At 56.2% G+C, this 16,842-nt stretch overlaps 2 protein-coding genes across 3 annotated transcripts in view; one reads left to right on the top strand and one right to left on the bottom strand.

The window, feature by feature from the left end:
- TWF2 (twinfilin actin binding protein 2) overlaps window positions 1-7,228 on the bottom strand; it is a 41,894-nt gene extending 34,666 nt beyond the window's left edge. Inside the window, exon 1 of one of the 2 annotated variants that reach the window (XM_068907619.1) lies at window positions 7,100-7,228. In XM_068907619.1, coding sequence (XP_068763720.1) covers window positions 7,100-7,124 — 25 coding nt within the window. In that variant the 5' untranslated portion in view covers window positions 7,125-7,228. Of the gene's footprint in view, window positions 1-5,886; window positions 6,099-7,099 lie in introns of those variants that run through there. The other variant, XM_009667536.2, reaches the window with a different exon arrangement.
- A 1,181-nt stretch (window positions 7,229-8,409) lies between these two features.
- On the top strand, window positions 8,410-16,375 carry PPM1M (protein phosphatase, Mg2+/Mn2+ dependent 1M). The gene is made up of 10 exons (XM_068907620.1): window positions 8,410-8,612; window positions 9,782-9,905; window positions 10,677-10,931; window positions 11,623-11,735; window positions 12,071-12,155; window positions 12,541-12,659; window positions 13,186-13,249; window positions 14,257-14,364; window positions 14,880-15,028; window positions 15,313-16,375. Exons 1-10 carry the CDS (start codon window positions 8,410-8,412, stop codon window positions 15,458-15,460), a joined length of 1,368 nt encoding a protein of 455 aa, XP_068763721.1. The 3' UTR covers window positions 15,461-16,375.
- The last annotated feature ends 467 nt before the right edge of the window (window positions 16,376-16,842 follow it).

The raw sequence follows: 16,842 nt of genomic DNA on the forward strand, positions 1-16,842 counted from the left end.
TTTCCATGAGGCTGGGCTCTATTCCCCATAAGGGTTTAATGCAGATGACTCCTGGCCCAGATTACAAATCCTGCCTGGAGATTTTCAGCCACTTGTCTACTGCGAGCAATTTGCTTTGCAGCACCTCGTTTTCCACATGTATGCTTGAGAACTCTCCCTTTCTCTGCTTCGGCATCTCCCAGCTCCTGATCAGAATTAGCCCAGCCCTTCCCCAGGCTGGGAGACGCAGCGCTCGCTACACCCTCCAGAAAGCGCTCGCCAGGGGATTCGGCCCCACGAGGACGTAGCCTGCGAGAGCAAAGCACTCCACGCAGCACCGTCTGAACTCAGCCCCTGCAAAACCGTCACACTGGTTGCTGCTCCTCTCCCTAGTCTCCCAAGCGCAAAGCCGTGACTGGGCACGCTGGATCAGGTGTCGGGGCCCAGAACCGAGGGATAGATCCTGGCAGGGATCTCATTTCATTTAAAGGCTCTCAATACACAATTTCCGAGGGGTTTCCTCTACTCCAGCAACTTTAAGTGCTTAACTTCAAGGGGCTTCAATTATTTATGCATCCACAAAATTGTGGCTCAAGCGTAACTTCTGCAGCGGTTAAAGCCTCTCTCTCTTTCCACTTTCTGAGCCACGAGGGCACTTGCCTCATTTTTAGCATGCGCTCTTCTAAGAGACGTACATAACTCTTGGGCTATGCGACATACAAAGGACACAGCATTCCCAGGTCTGGGATGCACAGAAAAGCGACAGCCTCGCCATCCCATGGCCCCCGATGAGCGCAGCAGAGATGACCCCAATGAGCTCCACCACCTCTGCTCAGAGACGTGCTTTGTGCTCTGCGTCCAAGTCAGTTGCCCAGCAGCGGTGACTGGCAGAAACCGGGCAAGTTGCACTGATCATACCTCAGTGGAGACCACCTTTACTCTGCCCTTCACGACTCCTCCCTGTGCACGTGCACGGATCTGCTGCCACCCTTGGAGCGGACCTACAGCTCCTATGCACTCCTCAGGCATGAACCTCCGCTGCAAGGTCTAAGCTCAGATCCAGTTTTTGGTGCTGGGAAAGAACAACATAATGTCAAAGCTGACTGTACAAAAGAACAGGAACCACCTAGCTGAACCCATCGCCCCAATCATTTTCCTTTCCAACCCAAACTGGCACTACGCTCGTGCCAAGGACCCTGCCAGTAAGGACTGGCCAACCCTCCTCTTTGTACGCTGAAGCCACAACGTGAGGGACCTGCCTGTAAACCACAGGTTAGCGAGTTACCTCCTGCATCTGCAGCCTTGAAGCTGCCACTGAATTGGGGCAGCCACGCACGTTCAGCGCCCAGCCCTGCCTCCCAGCGCAGCGGAAGGAGAGAGGAGCCATGTGAGCAGCCAGAGGGGAGAGTTCCTCATCGCTTCAGCCATTTGGCAACGCCTGCCCCATGCGGTCACAGCAACAGTCTCTCCCTAACCCCGTCACTTCCCTGTCCACGCTGCCAGCCAGCAGGATAGCAAGCAGCGCTTTCGCGGCAGCTCACAGAGGAGCCACTCTTCAAACGCTCTGCAGGACAAGGTCTCGGAGCTTTCTTCTATTTTAAGAGCCAGAAAGCCTGCTGCTTTTGAAGGCGACCTTTGCACTATGAGCAGACCCCCTCTTACCCCAGAAACGTCCCGTGAGCGATGCAGCCAGTTCGGGACAGGCAAACCGAAGTACGCGCTGGGGCTAGCGCCAGGTGGCATCCCCAGAAGACCCCTCTCCCCATGGCAGCAGCCAAAGTCAAAAGCTAGCCAGGCGTGTTATTTTGGGGTCTGTTTAGATTTAAAGACAAACCTGTCTCTAGTCAGCTCGACAGCTGATGTGCCCTCTAATGCACTCCTGCCACCCAGTGCAGGGACAAGCCCAGCCATAGGTGTGCGTGGGCATGACCCATCCTGCCCAAAGTGGGCTTTCTTGGCCTCGTTTGCAGGACTGCCAGCAAGGGGAGCAGAGCTGCAGAGAGGTCCCATACCAGAGCCTTTTCTTCCTTGGGCAGGATGGCAGCGGATGGCCAAGGAAGGCTGAACTCTCCGAGCCGACCACGAGCTCAGTGCGTTGGGAAAACAAAGCAGTCACTAACAGGATGGGAGATATCCCCCAAGCTCCCTGTCTGTTGTGTAATTTCGCAATATCTTTTCTCCTTTTTCCCCTCACTATATTCTCTTCTTTATTCTCTTTTTCAGGAGAGGGTCAGCCACCGGATAGGAACGACCAAGGCACTGCACGTGGCCACAGCAAAGGTTCTTCCTGCGTTCCTCCATCCTCACTTTCTGCCACAACCTGTCCCTCCCCCAGAACTAACTCCTACAACTCCAGTAAAACTCTTTGTGGAAGAACAGTCACCAACCTCTTTTTTTTTTTTTTTTGATTGAAGAAACCCATGCATTAGCAGTTCCCCTTAGAAAAATACAGATTTCTTTACTTTCTAGATCAAAAATATCTCTTCTAAGAACCTATTTTTGTTCCACTCAGAGATTGGAAAGAACGCCTAGAAGGAACTGAAAACCTCATCCAAAGCGAGCGGATAATTTCCCACCAACGTCAAAACTTTGCCTCCAGTCTACACAATCAGGATCTCTTTACTAAGACACCGTGGCTAACCCTGGATTCAAACCAGGGGAGAGAGCACCGTCGCCATTAACACAGTTCAGGGCAGAATAACGGGCGGTAAAACACCATCTGGCAAATCCTCCCAGTTGCAGTTAAAAAGCAAATTTCCAGCCATAACGAACCCATAATCAACCCTTGATAAACAGCTTCATCACATTTCTCCACCCTGCCCGATAGCCACCCTCGGCTGCCCAGTTTTCTCGCCAGCATCTTTGGGTAAGCTGCCACTGATACCTAAAAAAAATTAGTCTCTTGCCTCCAGGTTAAAAGCTGACTTACCGTTCAGCCCTGACAAACGCCTCAAGCTTTCACCTACTTATCCCCAAGTTCCCACACGTCCTGAACAAGCATCACTATTGCCTTCCCTTCCCCGCCCTGTTAGGCATCTTCTCTTCCCCAAAAGCTGACAAATGCAGAAACGTGATGGTTCTTGCTCCTCCGGGAGCAATAAGGCAGGTTAAAAGGGCAGATCCCTATGCCTGACAGCACCCCCGCCTCTTGTGGCTGCCTGCAAAAGGAAAAGGAAAAGGAGGTCACTCGAGCTTCCAAACCACTCAGATAGGTCCCTCCCCTTCAAACTGTCAGCTGATAGCAAATTCTCACTTCCTCCTGAGCCACTGCTGAAAATTCACTTTGGACAAGGCTCGCTAACGAAGCCCAACCTATTCATTGGGTGCCACGTGGCCAGCAGCACCCACGGTCACAGCTCGCGGCCCCAACGCTGTAGCGTTGGGCATGCAATAAACAAGCCAAGCAGTCGCTGCCACCCCACAAAGCAAACGGTCACTGGGAAAAGCCCATGGAAAAGCACCCAGCAGGGCAAGGGGAGAAAAGGCAGCCTGGACCGCGGGGCAAGGAAACGCAGCTCCCACCCCTGCCCCAAACCTGGCCGCGCTCAGGGCAGCGGGAGGAAGCCCACCACCACACACGCCTTCTGCAGAACCTGAGGGACAGGCCCCAGAGACCCCCTTCCACCCAGAGGAGAAGACGGTTGGTCCTCCCTGCTCCTCTTCCAGTGGGGAAGCAGAAAGGAAGGCCAAGGGCCCATTTCTCCAGACAGAAAGGCTGCCTCCTCCTTCCATAGCCTCTCACTCACTTCCAGCCATCCCCCGCTTTCCAGGGGGACAGGGAGACCTCCGGCACATTGTGACTAGACCTCTTACTACAGTCAAGATCTTGCCCAGTGGGCATTGGTTAGCCAGCAGAGACTTTGCACAGCTCTACCTGCTTCTTGGAAACAACTCTGGTGTCACAACAAGCTCTCTGCTCTGCTAACTTTTGGCAGGCCCCTTGTCGAGGCCCAAGCCCAACTGTCCCGCTGTGGTGGGGACAGTTATTAACAAGCCCATGTCTGTCCATGTTTCAACAGGGCAGCTCAGCACTACTCAGGCTTTGGACTGGATGATCTCCAGAGGTCCCTTCCAACCTCAGCCGTTCTGTGATTCAGCAGACGGGAGAGCGGTGACTCACTAGCGTCACACTGGAAAGCTACACCAGGGCTCCTACAGCCTTTGCTGTTAACCCTGTTCCCAAATTGATTTAGCATTGACCAAAATCTCTTGCTTGCCTGCCAACAGCCCCTCTCCTCAACCAGCTGATATGTAGTATCACAGGCGTCCTACAAGCAGACGCCATCAGGCAAAAGGGAGGCAAACATTTAAAACAAAAAATAACCTGGAAAATTCCTCCTACGTGGCAAATGACTCCCTCAGGATTTTAGCACAGGAAGAGAAAGTAGCAGTGGGACTGTTGCTTCTCATGTGATGTCGAATCAGCTCTCCACAAAGTGGAGGAATTACTATGACTGCAGTGCCAGGGAGGGAAAGCCTACATGGCAGAGGAGACCAAAAAGACACCCAAACCAGTCAGGTGTTTCCCTTAAAGCACTGCGTCACAGGCATTCAATAAGCAGATTTACGTTTAGAAAGGAAACTACGGCTTCCTGCAAGAGATCACCCACAGCACAAAATCGATAAACAGATTCAGCGAACTGAGCCACCCATGTCACGCTCTGGCACAGACATCAAGGAGTGGGTCAAAATGGTCTTTTGGCCTTTTTTGTCTAAAGCAGAGAGAAAAGCCACAAAGATCTTACCATGCATGAAAGGGCTGCAGAATGGAGAGATCTGCAGAAAGCTCTGGATCGTGGCCTGCATCTCCACCATTTGTTTATGCTGACGCTTATCCCAGAATAGTATGTCAGTTCAGTTAGCAGAGATAAGTGAAATTGCATCGGAAACCTGCACGCCTAGAAAGATGTCAGAGATGCTGCGAGAGCGAGACAATTTGATACAAGTTACTCTTTCATAACCGCTTAACACACGGACAAGCTCTCCAAGCAACTTTCCAGCCGATTCCATGTAAGAAACACCAGACAGGACAAGAGAGGGGACATCAAATGTAGGTTGTCCAACAGCTGGGAGGAAAGAGCTGGCCTGACAGACTTTACAGAATCTCGGAACAGTTGAGGTTGGCAGGGACCTCTGGAGATCATCTAGTCCAACCCCCCGCTCAAGTGGGGTCACCTAGGGCACGCTGCCCAGGATCCTGTCCAGGCAGCTTCTGAATATCTCCAGGGAAGGAAACTCCACAATCTCTCTAGGCAACCTGCTCCAGTGCTCTGTCACGCTCACAGTCAAGAAGTTTTTCCTCATGCCCTATCCCTGGGCACCACGGAGAAGAGTCTGGCCCCATCCTCTTGACATCCTTCCTTCAGATACTTACACATATTCATCTGATCTCCCCCTCAGTCTTCTCCAGGCTGAACAGTCCCAGCTCTCTCAGCCTTTGCTCATATGAGAGATGCTCCAGTCCCCTCATCATCTTAGAAGCCCTTCAACGGACTCCGTCCAGTAGTCCTATGTCCCTCTTGTACTGGGGAGCCCAGAACTGGACACAGTACTCCAGGTGAGGCCCCACTAGGGCCGAGCAGAGGGGCAGGATCACCTCCCTCCACCTGCTGGCAACACGCTTCCTAATGCACGCCAGGATACCATTGGCCTTCTTGGCCACAAAGGCACATCGATGGCTCATGGTCAACTTGTTGTCCCCAGGACTCCCAGGTCCTTCTCCACAGAGCTACTTTCCAGCAGGTCTGCCCCCAGCCTGTAAAACCTCTTGGTCTAACTTGACCTAACCCTGCCTATTTCTGCCACACTTCACAACACAGCGTGGCAAAGGCTACATCCACACAGGACTGACGACCCCTCACAAGAACGAGACGCAGTCAGCTTGCTGCCTCCTCGCTCAGCACTTACTGCAATTCACTCCAAGGTTGCTGAAGGTCGGTGCTCTCCGATAGCAGCTCATCAGCTTTGCAAAGTGAGTGGATCTCTTCTGGCTGCATTTCAAGCAACAGGGCGTTCGCATCCCCCGCCAGGGAAGACAGTCGTAATAGAGCGGCGCGGGAGGGGATAGCCACAGAGATCCGCTTGTTCTGCAACAGACCCCACGGAAGAGCTCTCCACAGCGGGGCTGGGGCACAGAGAAGGTCAGCGGGTGCTGTGGTTCGGCTTCATCCCATTGGTTTGTTTTTTTTTTTATTACAATAGAGGGGACCCGATTCAACTAGATCCTGAACTTCAGCATCTCAGCCTAGGGCTTAAACTGGAGGCAACGACTATGAGTCCAAATGTTATCAGCTACCACAACGCCCCTTATCTATTCACCCTCTCAGGCAAAGCAGCAGAAACCCATCCAAGCACCATCACTAACCGCTGCTCAAGAGCACCTGGGCAGCAAGGATGCTCTTAGCTGTGTCCTCAAGTGACAGGGACGTGATCCGGAAGGGAAGGGTCACACCGCGAGGAAACAGCGGCCACAAACGCAAATCGCTTGCCCAAAGGCGTTGAACGCGAGGCAGCGAGCAAGCGGGGACACCAACGCTGCCCAGAGCTTCCCCTGGGAACAGGGGCACCGAAGCCATCGACCCCCGACCCGGCACAGCGCTGTCTGGGCAGACCGCGGCTTCGCGGGCTGCGTCTCCCACATCTCTGCTCGCGTATTGATCGGCTTACATCAATTATGCAGCAGCTAGGGTCCTAATTAATACTGTCAGTTAAGCCGCCGGGCGGGGGGCAGAAGGGAAACGCTGTTTTCCTTCGGGTCCGTTCCCCATCACCCCCTCTCTTCTCTCCGCAGCGGCCCGCTCCGTGCGAAGCGCGGCTTTGCCGGCTCTCGGGGGGGGACCGCGCCGCAGGGGCCGCGGCCCCGCCCGAGCCCCCCGCGGCGCCGGCCGGGCTGCGGGCCGGGAGGGCAGCGGGGCCCGGGGCGGCTCCGGGGCACCGGCGGAAGGGGCCGGCCGGGCAGGGGGGAGCAGCCGCCGCCGCGTCGGCCGGACGCAGAGAAGCCCCCGCCGGCAGCGCCACCCAGGGCTCAGCCCCCCCCCGCGCCCCCTCGGGAAGCTTCGCCGGGGCTTCAGGGCCGGGGCTGCGGCCACGGGCTCCGGGCACCGCCGCCGCCGCCGCTCACCGTGGATGCCGGTCTGGTGAGTCATGGCGCCGCTCGGCCGCGCTCCGCTCCGCTCGGCTCCGCGCTCCGCGCCCCCTCGGGCAGGAAACGGCTGCGCAGCCGCCGCCGCCCGCTTCCGGGGCCCGCTCGGCCCCGCCCCCCCGCCTCGCCCCGCCCCCGCCTCGCCCCGCGCCGCCCCCTGGCGGAACCGCGCCGCCCTGCGCCGGGAGGGCGCTCGCGTCCCCCAGCGCGGGCTTGGCCGCCGCCCCCCCCCCCCCCGCCCCGGGGCCGAGGACCCCTGGAGGCAGGCGGAGAGGGGCTGCCGGCCGCCCCCACCGCGGGCCCTGTCTGCTCGGAGCCGCTTGAGGCGCGGGCGTGGCAGCGCGGCAAGTTCTGCTGCGGGAGGCCGTCGGGCCCCGGGGGCCGTTATGGAAAGCGGCGGGGCGAGGCGGCCCCGTCCCCCGCGCTGGGGCCTGGGCGCAGGGGAAGGACAGCCAGCAAGTCCCCGACAGCCCTGGCACCAGCCGCGCGGAGAGGGCGCTTGGCCCTTCAGAAGGGCTTCGTCCTTTCTGGCTCTTGACTCGCTCCGGGCCCTGCGGGCAGCTGCCGTTTTTGCCAGCAGTGACTTTCATTTCCCCGTAGCAGCCCAAGGCGGGGAGAGACCAGGCGAGCCCCCTCACGGCCAACCCCAACAGGGCTGCTTGCGAAGCCCCCGCTTTGCTGTCCCCGAGAGGCGGCTCTGGGGTCCCCCCGCGCCTCTCTGCGCCTCCTTCCCGCCTGCCTCGAGGTGCGACGCGGCTGCCGCCTCCCGCTCCGCTCCCCTCGGCGCGGCCTTCGGTTCCGCTCCCCTCGCCAGAACCGCGGCGGCGGCAGCGCGGGCCCCCACCCAGCGGCGAGCCGAGGCCGCCCTGAGGAGCGGGACGCGCCAGCGCTCCGAGGCCGACGAGCCGCTCGCCCCGAGACGAGCCGCTCCCCAGAGCCCCGACTTCCCCTGCCGCGTCCGGTGAACGGGAAATCATCCAGCCTTTAGGCTGGCAGGGGCCGGAGCGGCGGCGCGGCCCAAACCCTGCAGGGAGGCCTCGAGGGCCGGACGCCCGAGGGGTTCAGCTCGCTCCCGCCTCGCCCCGGAGAGGCGAAGCGCCCCGCGGCCCCCGACCCGCCCCCGGCGCCGGGGGCCGCGCTAGGTGGGCGGCGCGGCCCCAGCCCTGCAGGCCGGGCGGCCCCCAGCAGGCGGCGGGGAGGCCGGGCCGGGGCGGGGCCCGGGCGGGCGGCGGAGGCCGGTGCAGGCCGCGCCGGGCCGGGCCGGGCCAGGCGGCGGCCCCGCGGCGCCCATGTCCGCCGAGTGGCTGCGGCGGCTGCGGCGGGGCGGCGGCGAGCGGGAGCGGGAGCAGCGGCCGCCGCCCGCCGCGCTGCCCTACCGCCGGCCCAAGTTCCTGCGCGGCGGCGGCGGCGGCGAGGAGAGCCCGCGGGGCGGGCGGGCCGTGCGGGGCAGCGGGGCCGAGCGGCCGCTGCCCTGGGGCGCGGGCTACGCGGAGTGAGTGCGGGCGCGGCGGCCTGCGGGACGGGGGGGTGCGTGGGGCTGCGGGTGTTTTCCACGCGTGGCTCCGCCGGGGGAGCTTGCCTGGCAGAGCGGCGGCCCCGGCCGCGCCGCGGGGCCTGGCGGCCCACCTGGGCCCGCTCTGGGCCGCTGTAGGGCTCTGCGGAGGGCTGCGGGGAAGGCTGGCCCAGAGGGAAGGCCGGAGCGAGGGGCTTTTTGCTCCCAAAGACCGCCGCTGCGGCGCGAGAAGGGGAGGAGGCCGGTCAGCCGTGCCCCCCCAACAACGACGACTGTCCCCTTGCTCCTAGCAAAGGGCAAGGAAAGCTCAGACTTTGCTTTTTTTCTTTTTTAAAGGGCAGAGATGAGCCAGAGCACAAAGCTCCTGGGGGACAAGAGCCAGTTGACACAGCAGGCACAGGAATGGCGGGGTGGAGGAAGATTAAAGATCTAGGATCTGAGTGGAAAAAAATAAATGGGGAAGTGGCTCAGCACCTGTTCCTCCTCTGCTTTCCAGGCTAGGCCAGGAAAGAGAGACCAGGCAAAAGCCTAGGGGGAACCTGAAAGTGAAAAACTGGCTGGACAGCTTATACCTTGCCGGGCTGTCCGAGCCATGGGCCTTTGCCACCCTCAAAGTCCAGAAACTTGTTCTGAAATCTGTGAGCCAGGAACTGTGCCCTGGTCCCAGTAGCCCAGGGAAGCTGCTGCTGCCAGCAGAGCCCCGGGCCGTCGCGGCAGGACCACATCGCGACCCCGTGGCTGTAGGACTACAACGTGCGGAGAGATGAGCTGTACAATGGTGGCAAACTTCCACCCTGGGACAAGTATAAGCAAGGCTGGAAGGAAGAACAACAGCAGCAGTTTTGCAATTCACTGTGTCACCAAGGAAATAGCACTGCTCAGCTCCTGCCTTGGCTGCTGACAAGGGCTGCCTGAGGCCAGGGTGCTCCAAACCACTCAAGCTTTTCCCAGCTGTGCACAAGGGACTTGTTATTTAGGTTCCTGTCCAAGAGATCCTTGAAGGATCAGCAAGTGCAGGGGTAGAAGGAAGGAGCTAAGGATCTCTCCCAGGTCCACCACTTTGCTGTGGCTGCCCAACGTAACACGGCTGGTTGGGAGCAGGCAGCGTTCAGTATGCTATCGCGTCTTACCTGCGTTTGCACACACAGGGTTATCAATGCCGAGAAGTCAGAATTCAACGAGGACCAGGCGGCGTGCTGTGAAATCTCCATCCGGAGGAGAGAGCCAGGCCTGGAGGAGGATGAGGAGTGGCTGATCCTGTGCTCCACGCAGGTACGTAGCCTGCCGTCTGGCTGCCCTAACCCTGCTGCAGGCCCCGATCCACGTCTGAGGCCCCTCGTGTGGGAAACATGGGGTTGCCCCATCAGTCCTACACACCCACCAGGGCACAAGCTGAAACACTTGCTTGGATGTGTTTCGGGGGCCCACGTACTCTGTGTCTGGCTAGCAAAAGGCCGGTTCCGCCTGTACACGTTTTCGGTCAGATTGTTGCTTGTGTTCTGCTGCCTCTGTCTTTCTCTTTGCTCACCTGCCACTGCTCTTTTCCTGGCCCGAGCTTTGGGGCATCGTTGGCTGCCCTAGCCCTATACTCTCCTTCTTTGGCTTTCAAGGGCCTGCGTACATTAGTTACCGTTACACACAGACGGCAGCATAAGCCAGGCGCACCAGATGCTCTCACCTTATGGGGACGGGGAACAGCTCTGCCTCTTCCCTGAACAGAGCAGGCCCATCTTCCCTAAAATGCAGAGGAGGGACAGTTTGGGTGATGGTGCATGCATTCAGCTGTGGTTGCGACTCCAGCAGCTCAGATAATGATGCACTTGCAGGTCTGGGAGAGCAGCAAACGGGTGTCACATCAGTTTGCGCTGTGCAGGGGATTAACCAGTTGCAGGTAAGGGCAGCTGGGGTGGAAGAGCCAGACAGAAAACATACATCCGAGTCCTGGCTTTGATTCTGCCATCTACATGGCCTCACTCCAAGCCCCCTGTTTGTTTCCCTATCCAAAGCTCCCCTTCACCATTTTGTCTGTCTTCCTCACTGCAGTATTTGACCGGTTCCTACTGGGCGCTGTTTGATGGCCACGGTGGCCCTGAAGCTGCCATCATTGCCTCCAACTATTTGCACTACTGCATCAAGCAGAAGCTGGAGGAGGTTGCGGGGGGCATCACAGAGGCACATCCCCCCATGCATCTGAGCGGACGCTGCGTTTGCGACAGCGACCCCCAGTTCGTGCAGGAGAAGCAGATCCATGCAGAAGACATGGTGGTGGGAGCCCTGGAGAACGCCTTCCAGGAATGCGTGAGTTCCCTCTCTGGGCACCCTCCCCACTGCTGCCAGCCTCTCCTCACTGCCTAGGCGGGCAAGGCCTCTCTCATGTTGGGACGTGACCAGCCGCTGATCACACAGGCGCTTTCAGCCTGCCACGCAGGCAGCTGCTGCTTGTGCAGGTGCCTCAGCAGTCAGGCTGGGCTGAGGTCACCCAGATCCGTTTCTGCAGCTCACCGAGCAGGCAGGAACAGTTGAGAGTACCGCTCTTAAACGTGCCGAGATCCTCCTGGGTCAGATCTGCTGGGGGCGTTCTGCATTAGACCTGTCACTTGCCAGCAGCACGTGCGACAGCAATGCCGAGGCAGAGCCAAGCCACAGCAGCTCTGCCTGCTCATAAGCCCTGCTCCCACTGCTGTCCAAAACATCAGGGCATACATTTCTTGTGACACTAGATACTAGACAGCGGCCATTGCCAGACTCCCGACAGCTCTTTTTTGCCTTTGACAACTCCCCATCAGGCTCCTAAAGCACTCCTTAATATCCAGACCAGTAGCAGAAGCTTTGTTGGTTGTACCCAAGCACCACTGTCTTTTGCCTTACTGGTTTCCTGGAGACTATCTGCAGTCAGTTATTGCTCTGGACTTCTGCTAGGAGGCACGAGGCAGCTGTAGAGATCAGCACCCTAGCTCACATCATTCTCCAAACTTGTTTAAACCAACAGGATGAAGTAATTGGTCAGGAGATGGAAGCAACTAACCAGACTGGAGGCTGCACAGCTCTGGCAGCCCTTTACCTCCAGGGAAAGCTGTACGTGGCTAACGCTGGGGACAGCAGGTGAGCCACAGTAAAGGGGGAAGTTGCTAGAGGGCAGGAGCTGGGAAAGAAGCAGGGTTTCCACCACCTTACTTAATCCCATGAAAGGTAAACATACAGCCCTCCTGTGCTGGGGCACAGCTGCCCAGACGCTTCCCTGATGCCTGCCACGGGACCCGTCGGATGGACGGAGGCGCTCGTGCCTCCTGTTGTCTGGCGTGCCTTGCTCTGCCCTGGTTACACCAGGCCCCACACCTGCCTGGGGGGCCTCAGCAAGAGGAGGTCAATGGAGATAGGTCTGCCGTGAGCGATACAGAGGAGGACACTGCTCAGCTCTTTGCCTCTCCCCCTTGTAGGGCAATTCTTGTTCTGAAGGACGATATTGTGCCCATGAGTTGCGAGTTCACACCCGAGACAGAGAGGCAGCGAATCCAGCATTTGGTGAGTGACTCCTTTCACTTATCAGACGATCCAGCTGAGAGCATCCCAGTAGGGCAGGGTCAGGGAGACCTTGCGGCAAGAGCACAACTTGCTTCCTTGAAGGCTGCAGCAAGCACAGTGCGGCCAGAACTCCATCTGTCACTAGCCCTGGAGGGTTAGGAACAAGATTCAACCAACAGCTTTTAGTACGGCAGAGGCTCACACCTGGGTATGCCTCCAAAGCCCTGTAACACCCTTCAAATGTGCTTCCCAATGCTGTTCTCAGGCTGTTCCCATTCTGCAGACAGGGATGCCAGGCCCAAGGCAGGAGCCGTGCATAGTCTTAGTGTCCGTCTCCTCCAAAGCAGAGCCTATCCATCCTCACATCTGTGTTCCCTCCCTCCAGGCGTTTCTCTTCCCCAAGCTCCTGGATGGCGAGTTCACTCGCTTTGAGTTTCCACGGAGGTTGAAGGGAGATGACGTGGGCCAGAAAGTCCTGTACCGGGATTACTTCATGGAGGGCTGGTGAGTCCTTTCTGCGCAAGGAGATCTAGGACAGGGGTGCCACACAGAGCAGTTTTAGCTGTTAGTAGTGATGGGGAAGAGAAGGTGCTGTGTGAATCCAGCACTGGTGAGAAGAGCTGGCAGAGCTGTGCCAGATCACACAAAGGGTGCTGCGAGTGGCTACACAGAAGTAGCTCTCCTGCCTGTCGAGCTGGGGCCCTCGCAGGGAGGTCAGGGAACAGTTGTGAGAGACCGTCCTTCTGGGCTCCGGCAAGGTGGGGCAGAGGCAAGGAGCCCCAGCCTTGTGCGAGTACCAGCTGGAGAAGAAGGGTGGGGGGGGAGAGGGAGAGAGAGAGAGAGAGAGAGAGTTGGGCATTCAGCAAGCATTCTTCACTGCATCTGCTTCAGCAAGTCACCTCATCTCTCCCTCACACAGCTCCCTGTGAATGGGAGCACCCCAAGGGTCGAATCGCAGTTGAAACGTTCGCACTGAGTTGTACCATCAAGTCAGACAAATCCCAGATCAACACTGAATCCTCTGTTCTAGGGGATACAAGATGGTGGAGAAAGCAGACCTCAAGTACCCTCTTGTCCATGGTCACGGGAAGCAGGTAGCTTCATGTTTTACATGCTGGGAAGGCAGAAGCAAGTCTCCTGGGGGTGCTCGGAGCATCCCTGTCGCTCACAGTCATGCTCTGTAGCCCTACCACCACGCTGGTGGTGCAGAGCACGCACTGCTCCAGGGCTCTCCTGCATGGGGCAAGCCCACAGCTCCCCCCCTACCCTGTAACAGCAGCTCCCTTCACTAGCATAGTGCTGCCCATTAGTGACAGCAGAGCAAGAGGAGGATAGTGTAAACCAGGCCCCTTGGGAGCGGAGAGGTTGCTCCTAGTACCTTCTAGTGGAGCAGACAGACAGCAGCCCTGATCCAGCCTGGCCTTTCCTGGTTTCCCTATGTGCACAACTCTGTTTCAGTTATCACCTCCACATGCTATCAGCAAATCTCACCTCCTCCAGCAGTAAGCAGTGACTTTCCCACAAACCCCCTCCCTAGAGAAGAGGCTGAGAAAAGCAGTCTGGAGAGGGAAGGAAGAGGCAGGGAGAAGCGATGACTGCACACATCCAGCGTGTACATGCTGCAGTCAGGCAGGAGGAGTGCTGTCACCTCCACCAGTGCTATAGCCCACATGCTACCCCTTTCGCAAGGGCTCAGTGCAGAATTGCCTGTGCAAGGAAAAAGGGCTGTTTCCTTCAAACCAAGCCAAATTATCTCTCGCACCACCTTAAATCAAAAGCAGAGGCATCCATGGGCTTCTTGAGGTCCGAGGCATTATCCCGAGTACACGCTACCTCCACCAGGCTGAAACTCCAGAGCATACCAGGGTCCAACAGCATGAGCTGCTGCCATCAAGGGCCATCCATGTGCAGGCAGTCCTGTCTCCATATTCGCCTCAGGCCATGCTGATCACTTCACCTCTGTGGTCTCTAGGGGCTGTTCTGGGGGATATTTGGAGAAGGGTCAGATAAGCAACACAGCTCAGTCAGGACAAGCCACATATCTACCTCTAACAGTGCCACATCCTGATTTTCAATGCTGATTTGCTTTGTTTGGAGCCAGGCTCGCTTGCTGGGGACTCTGGCTGTCTCTCGAGGGCTAGGGGATCATCAACTCAAAGTCATCGACACCAACATTGAAGTCAAACCTTTCCTCTCCTGCATTCCTAAGGTTAGTCACAGCGTGCAGGAAATGCAGGTTGGTGCTGGAATTAAACATGTTGCTCCCCCTCTGTAATAACCACATTTTACAGACCTGGCAGGTCTCAGCCTTGTCCTGTTTCCACCCCTCCATCTCCGTTTGCTTCCCAGAGAGTCCCCAGGGTGTCAGTAATCTAGAAGCACAGGAGCAGGGCGACGCAAGATGTTCAGGGCACCCTGATCTGACTTTAAGTCATCCATCAAGGGAACAGTCACCTTCCTCCCTGCCCTCTCCTGTAACACTGCAGCAACTGAAGTTACTTCCAGCATCCTGACCGCAACAGGATACGCTCACATGCTGGTTGTCACCTACTTGGAAGAGTTTTGCTGCCTGAGATTACCCTTACGCAGGGAAAGCAAAGAATCACAGGATTGTTAAATGCTTCCCAAAGCCAGATGCAATAGGGGAAACATGACCACCCTTGGTAAATATCTAGCACTCCCATATGTGAGAAATCCCTCTGATTTACTCCTGCTGCTTTCCAGGTGAATGTATTTGACTTTGCTCTGCATGACATTAAGGAAGATGATGTCCTCATCATGGCAACTGATGGCCTTTGGGATGTTCTGTGCAACAAAGAGGTGGCCCATTTGGTCAGGAGCTTCCTTGCAGAAAACAGGACAGACCCCCACAGGTAACACCAGTCTTGCTGCTGCTTCCCCTTCCAAAGAACCTGGTCTGACCAAAACTAGCCTGAGCTCACCTGGCTTCTAGGTCAACTCCAGCAGGTGTAGTGCACTCTTTTTCATGACTCAGAAAGGACTGACTCCTACCTAGCCTTTCCCCATCCTAAAGTAGCAACAATCAAGTTAGTCCCCTAAGAAATCCACTACTTGGGCAATGCAAAGCCATATCTTAGTATTGCTCTTAAGGAATAGTGTCCTGTTAAACAAGAACTCGCATTTTTTCCACCCGCAGGTTTTCAGAACTGGCCAAGCGCTTGGTATGCAAAGCGAGAGGAAAGAAAACAGGCCACCAGTGGATGCTGGATGACAGCCACGAAGCATCCTACGATGACATCTCTGTATTTGTCATCCCACTGCACAACAGGGATGCGGACTGTTAGCATGGCACGCAGGATGTCAGTGCTCCCCTACTGCGGTGCTATTCAGCATCAAAGCAAGACTGAGGGATGTCTGCTGTGCATGTACACTCTTCCAGTAAAGCCTCCCTCACGTGGAACCTGAAAACGCACAGGCAACATTATGCACAAGAGGATCAACAAGAAAATTTAACTCCTTATGAACATGCAAGAAAGGAACAGTGGGCAACTAATCATTCCTCTTACTCCCTTCTCTTTGTTGTGCTAATGAGAAATTGCAAAGGTGGCCACAGAAGCTGAAGAGCACTATTTCTAAGATCCTCACAGTACAGTTAGCCTCAAATCCACGTTCTAGTGACCTCCCCTCGCCTTTTAGTTTGCACAAGAGATCCAACCAGGCTCCTCAAGAGCTGGATTTTAATCAGAAGTGAACTTAACTAAGTTCTGTAAAACAGGATGCATAAGCTACAGGCATCCCTCTTTTCCATTTGCTGTAACACAAGATCTACTGAAAGACCGGGCGTTGCTGCTAAGACAGCATTACACATGGCCATGCCTGCGTAATGCAACGCAAAAGCTGAAGCAATTGCCCAGAGCTCTTCCAGTGGAGAAAGTTGCTTCTTGTAGGCAGCACCATTTCGAAATGGAAGATGCTGTTATCAGATGAAGCTACACAAGTGTGCAGGAACCTCCTGTATAAAGGTACATGCCTTGCTGTTATTTAAGAACATTTTAAGTATATGGCATGCAATGCAATCTACATACTTCTAACAACTCATAGTCCACAACACAACAGTTTTCTTGTTCATTCAGGTCATTTGTCATTCACAGTGAGGCTGTTTTCATAGCAGTAACACTGATGAGAACGCAAGCAATTAAGTACATCAGCTCATTTACTAGAAGACCTCCAAGTAAAATAAAACCAGGTTTTCAAATTTGTCTGGAGTGCTGCATCGCAAATGCTATGCTCATTATACCAACAGGGATGGCAGCGTGCAAGATGCGCCACACTGAGTTGTGCCTTAAACTCTGACCATCTGTTTTTCGGCCTGTTTGTTAGGCAGGTAAATTCAGGTCTGGGCAAGCTTCCCATCTGCCCAAACCCCCGCTCTCGTTTTCATCATTCATTTATACGAGCTGCAACATTACCCAGTGAAACAGACAAACCCCAGCACTTGTTTGTAAGGTGCTCCAGTTCCATAAGGATGAAAGTCCTAATATTTAAAAAAAAAAAATTTCTCACGATGGTCTCTTCTTCCAATAGCTTCATAGATTTTACACAGACCTGAGACTGAAAAAACAACTGTAGAAAATTGCAGGGGAGTTTTTTGCTGCAGAAATGCCAAAAACATCTTCTGCATTTTGCAAAACAAGTTTGTCACTAGAAATACTCTTTATGTAAGCGG

Source organism: Struthio camelus, chromosome 14, assembly GCF_040807025.1.
Source record: "Struthio camelus isolate bStrCam1 chromosome 14, bStrCam1.hap1, whole genome shotgun sequence".
NCBI classification, from domain to species: Eukaryota; Metazoa; Chordata; class Aves; order Struthioniformes; family Struthionidae; genus Struthio; species Struthio camelus.

Bases quoted from the DNA above. Each gene is read 5' to 3' on its own strand.
- PPM1M (XM_068907620.1), top strand. From the start codon at position 8,410: ATGTCCGCCGAGTGGCTGCGGCGGCTGCGGCGGGGCGGCGGCGAGCGG. The intron at 8,613-9,781 runs GTGAGTGCGGGC...TTGCACACACAG, and splicing joins TGGGGCGCGGGCTACGCGGA to GGTTATCAATGCCGAGAAGT. The intron at 12,156-12,540 runs GTGAGTGACTCC...CCCTCCCTCCAG, and splicing joins GGCAGCGAATCCAGCATTTG to GCGTTTCTCTTCCCCAAGCT.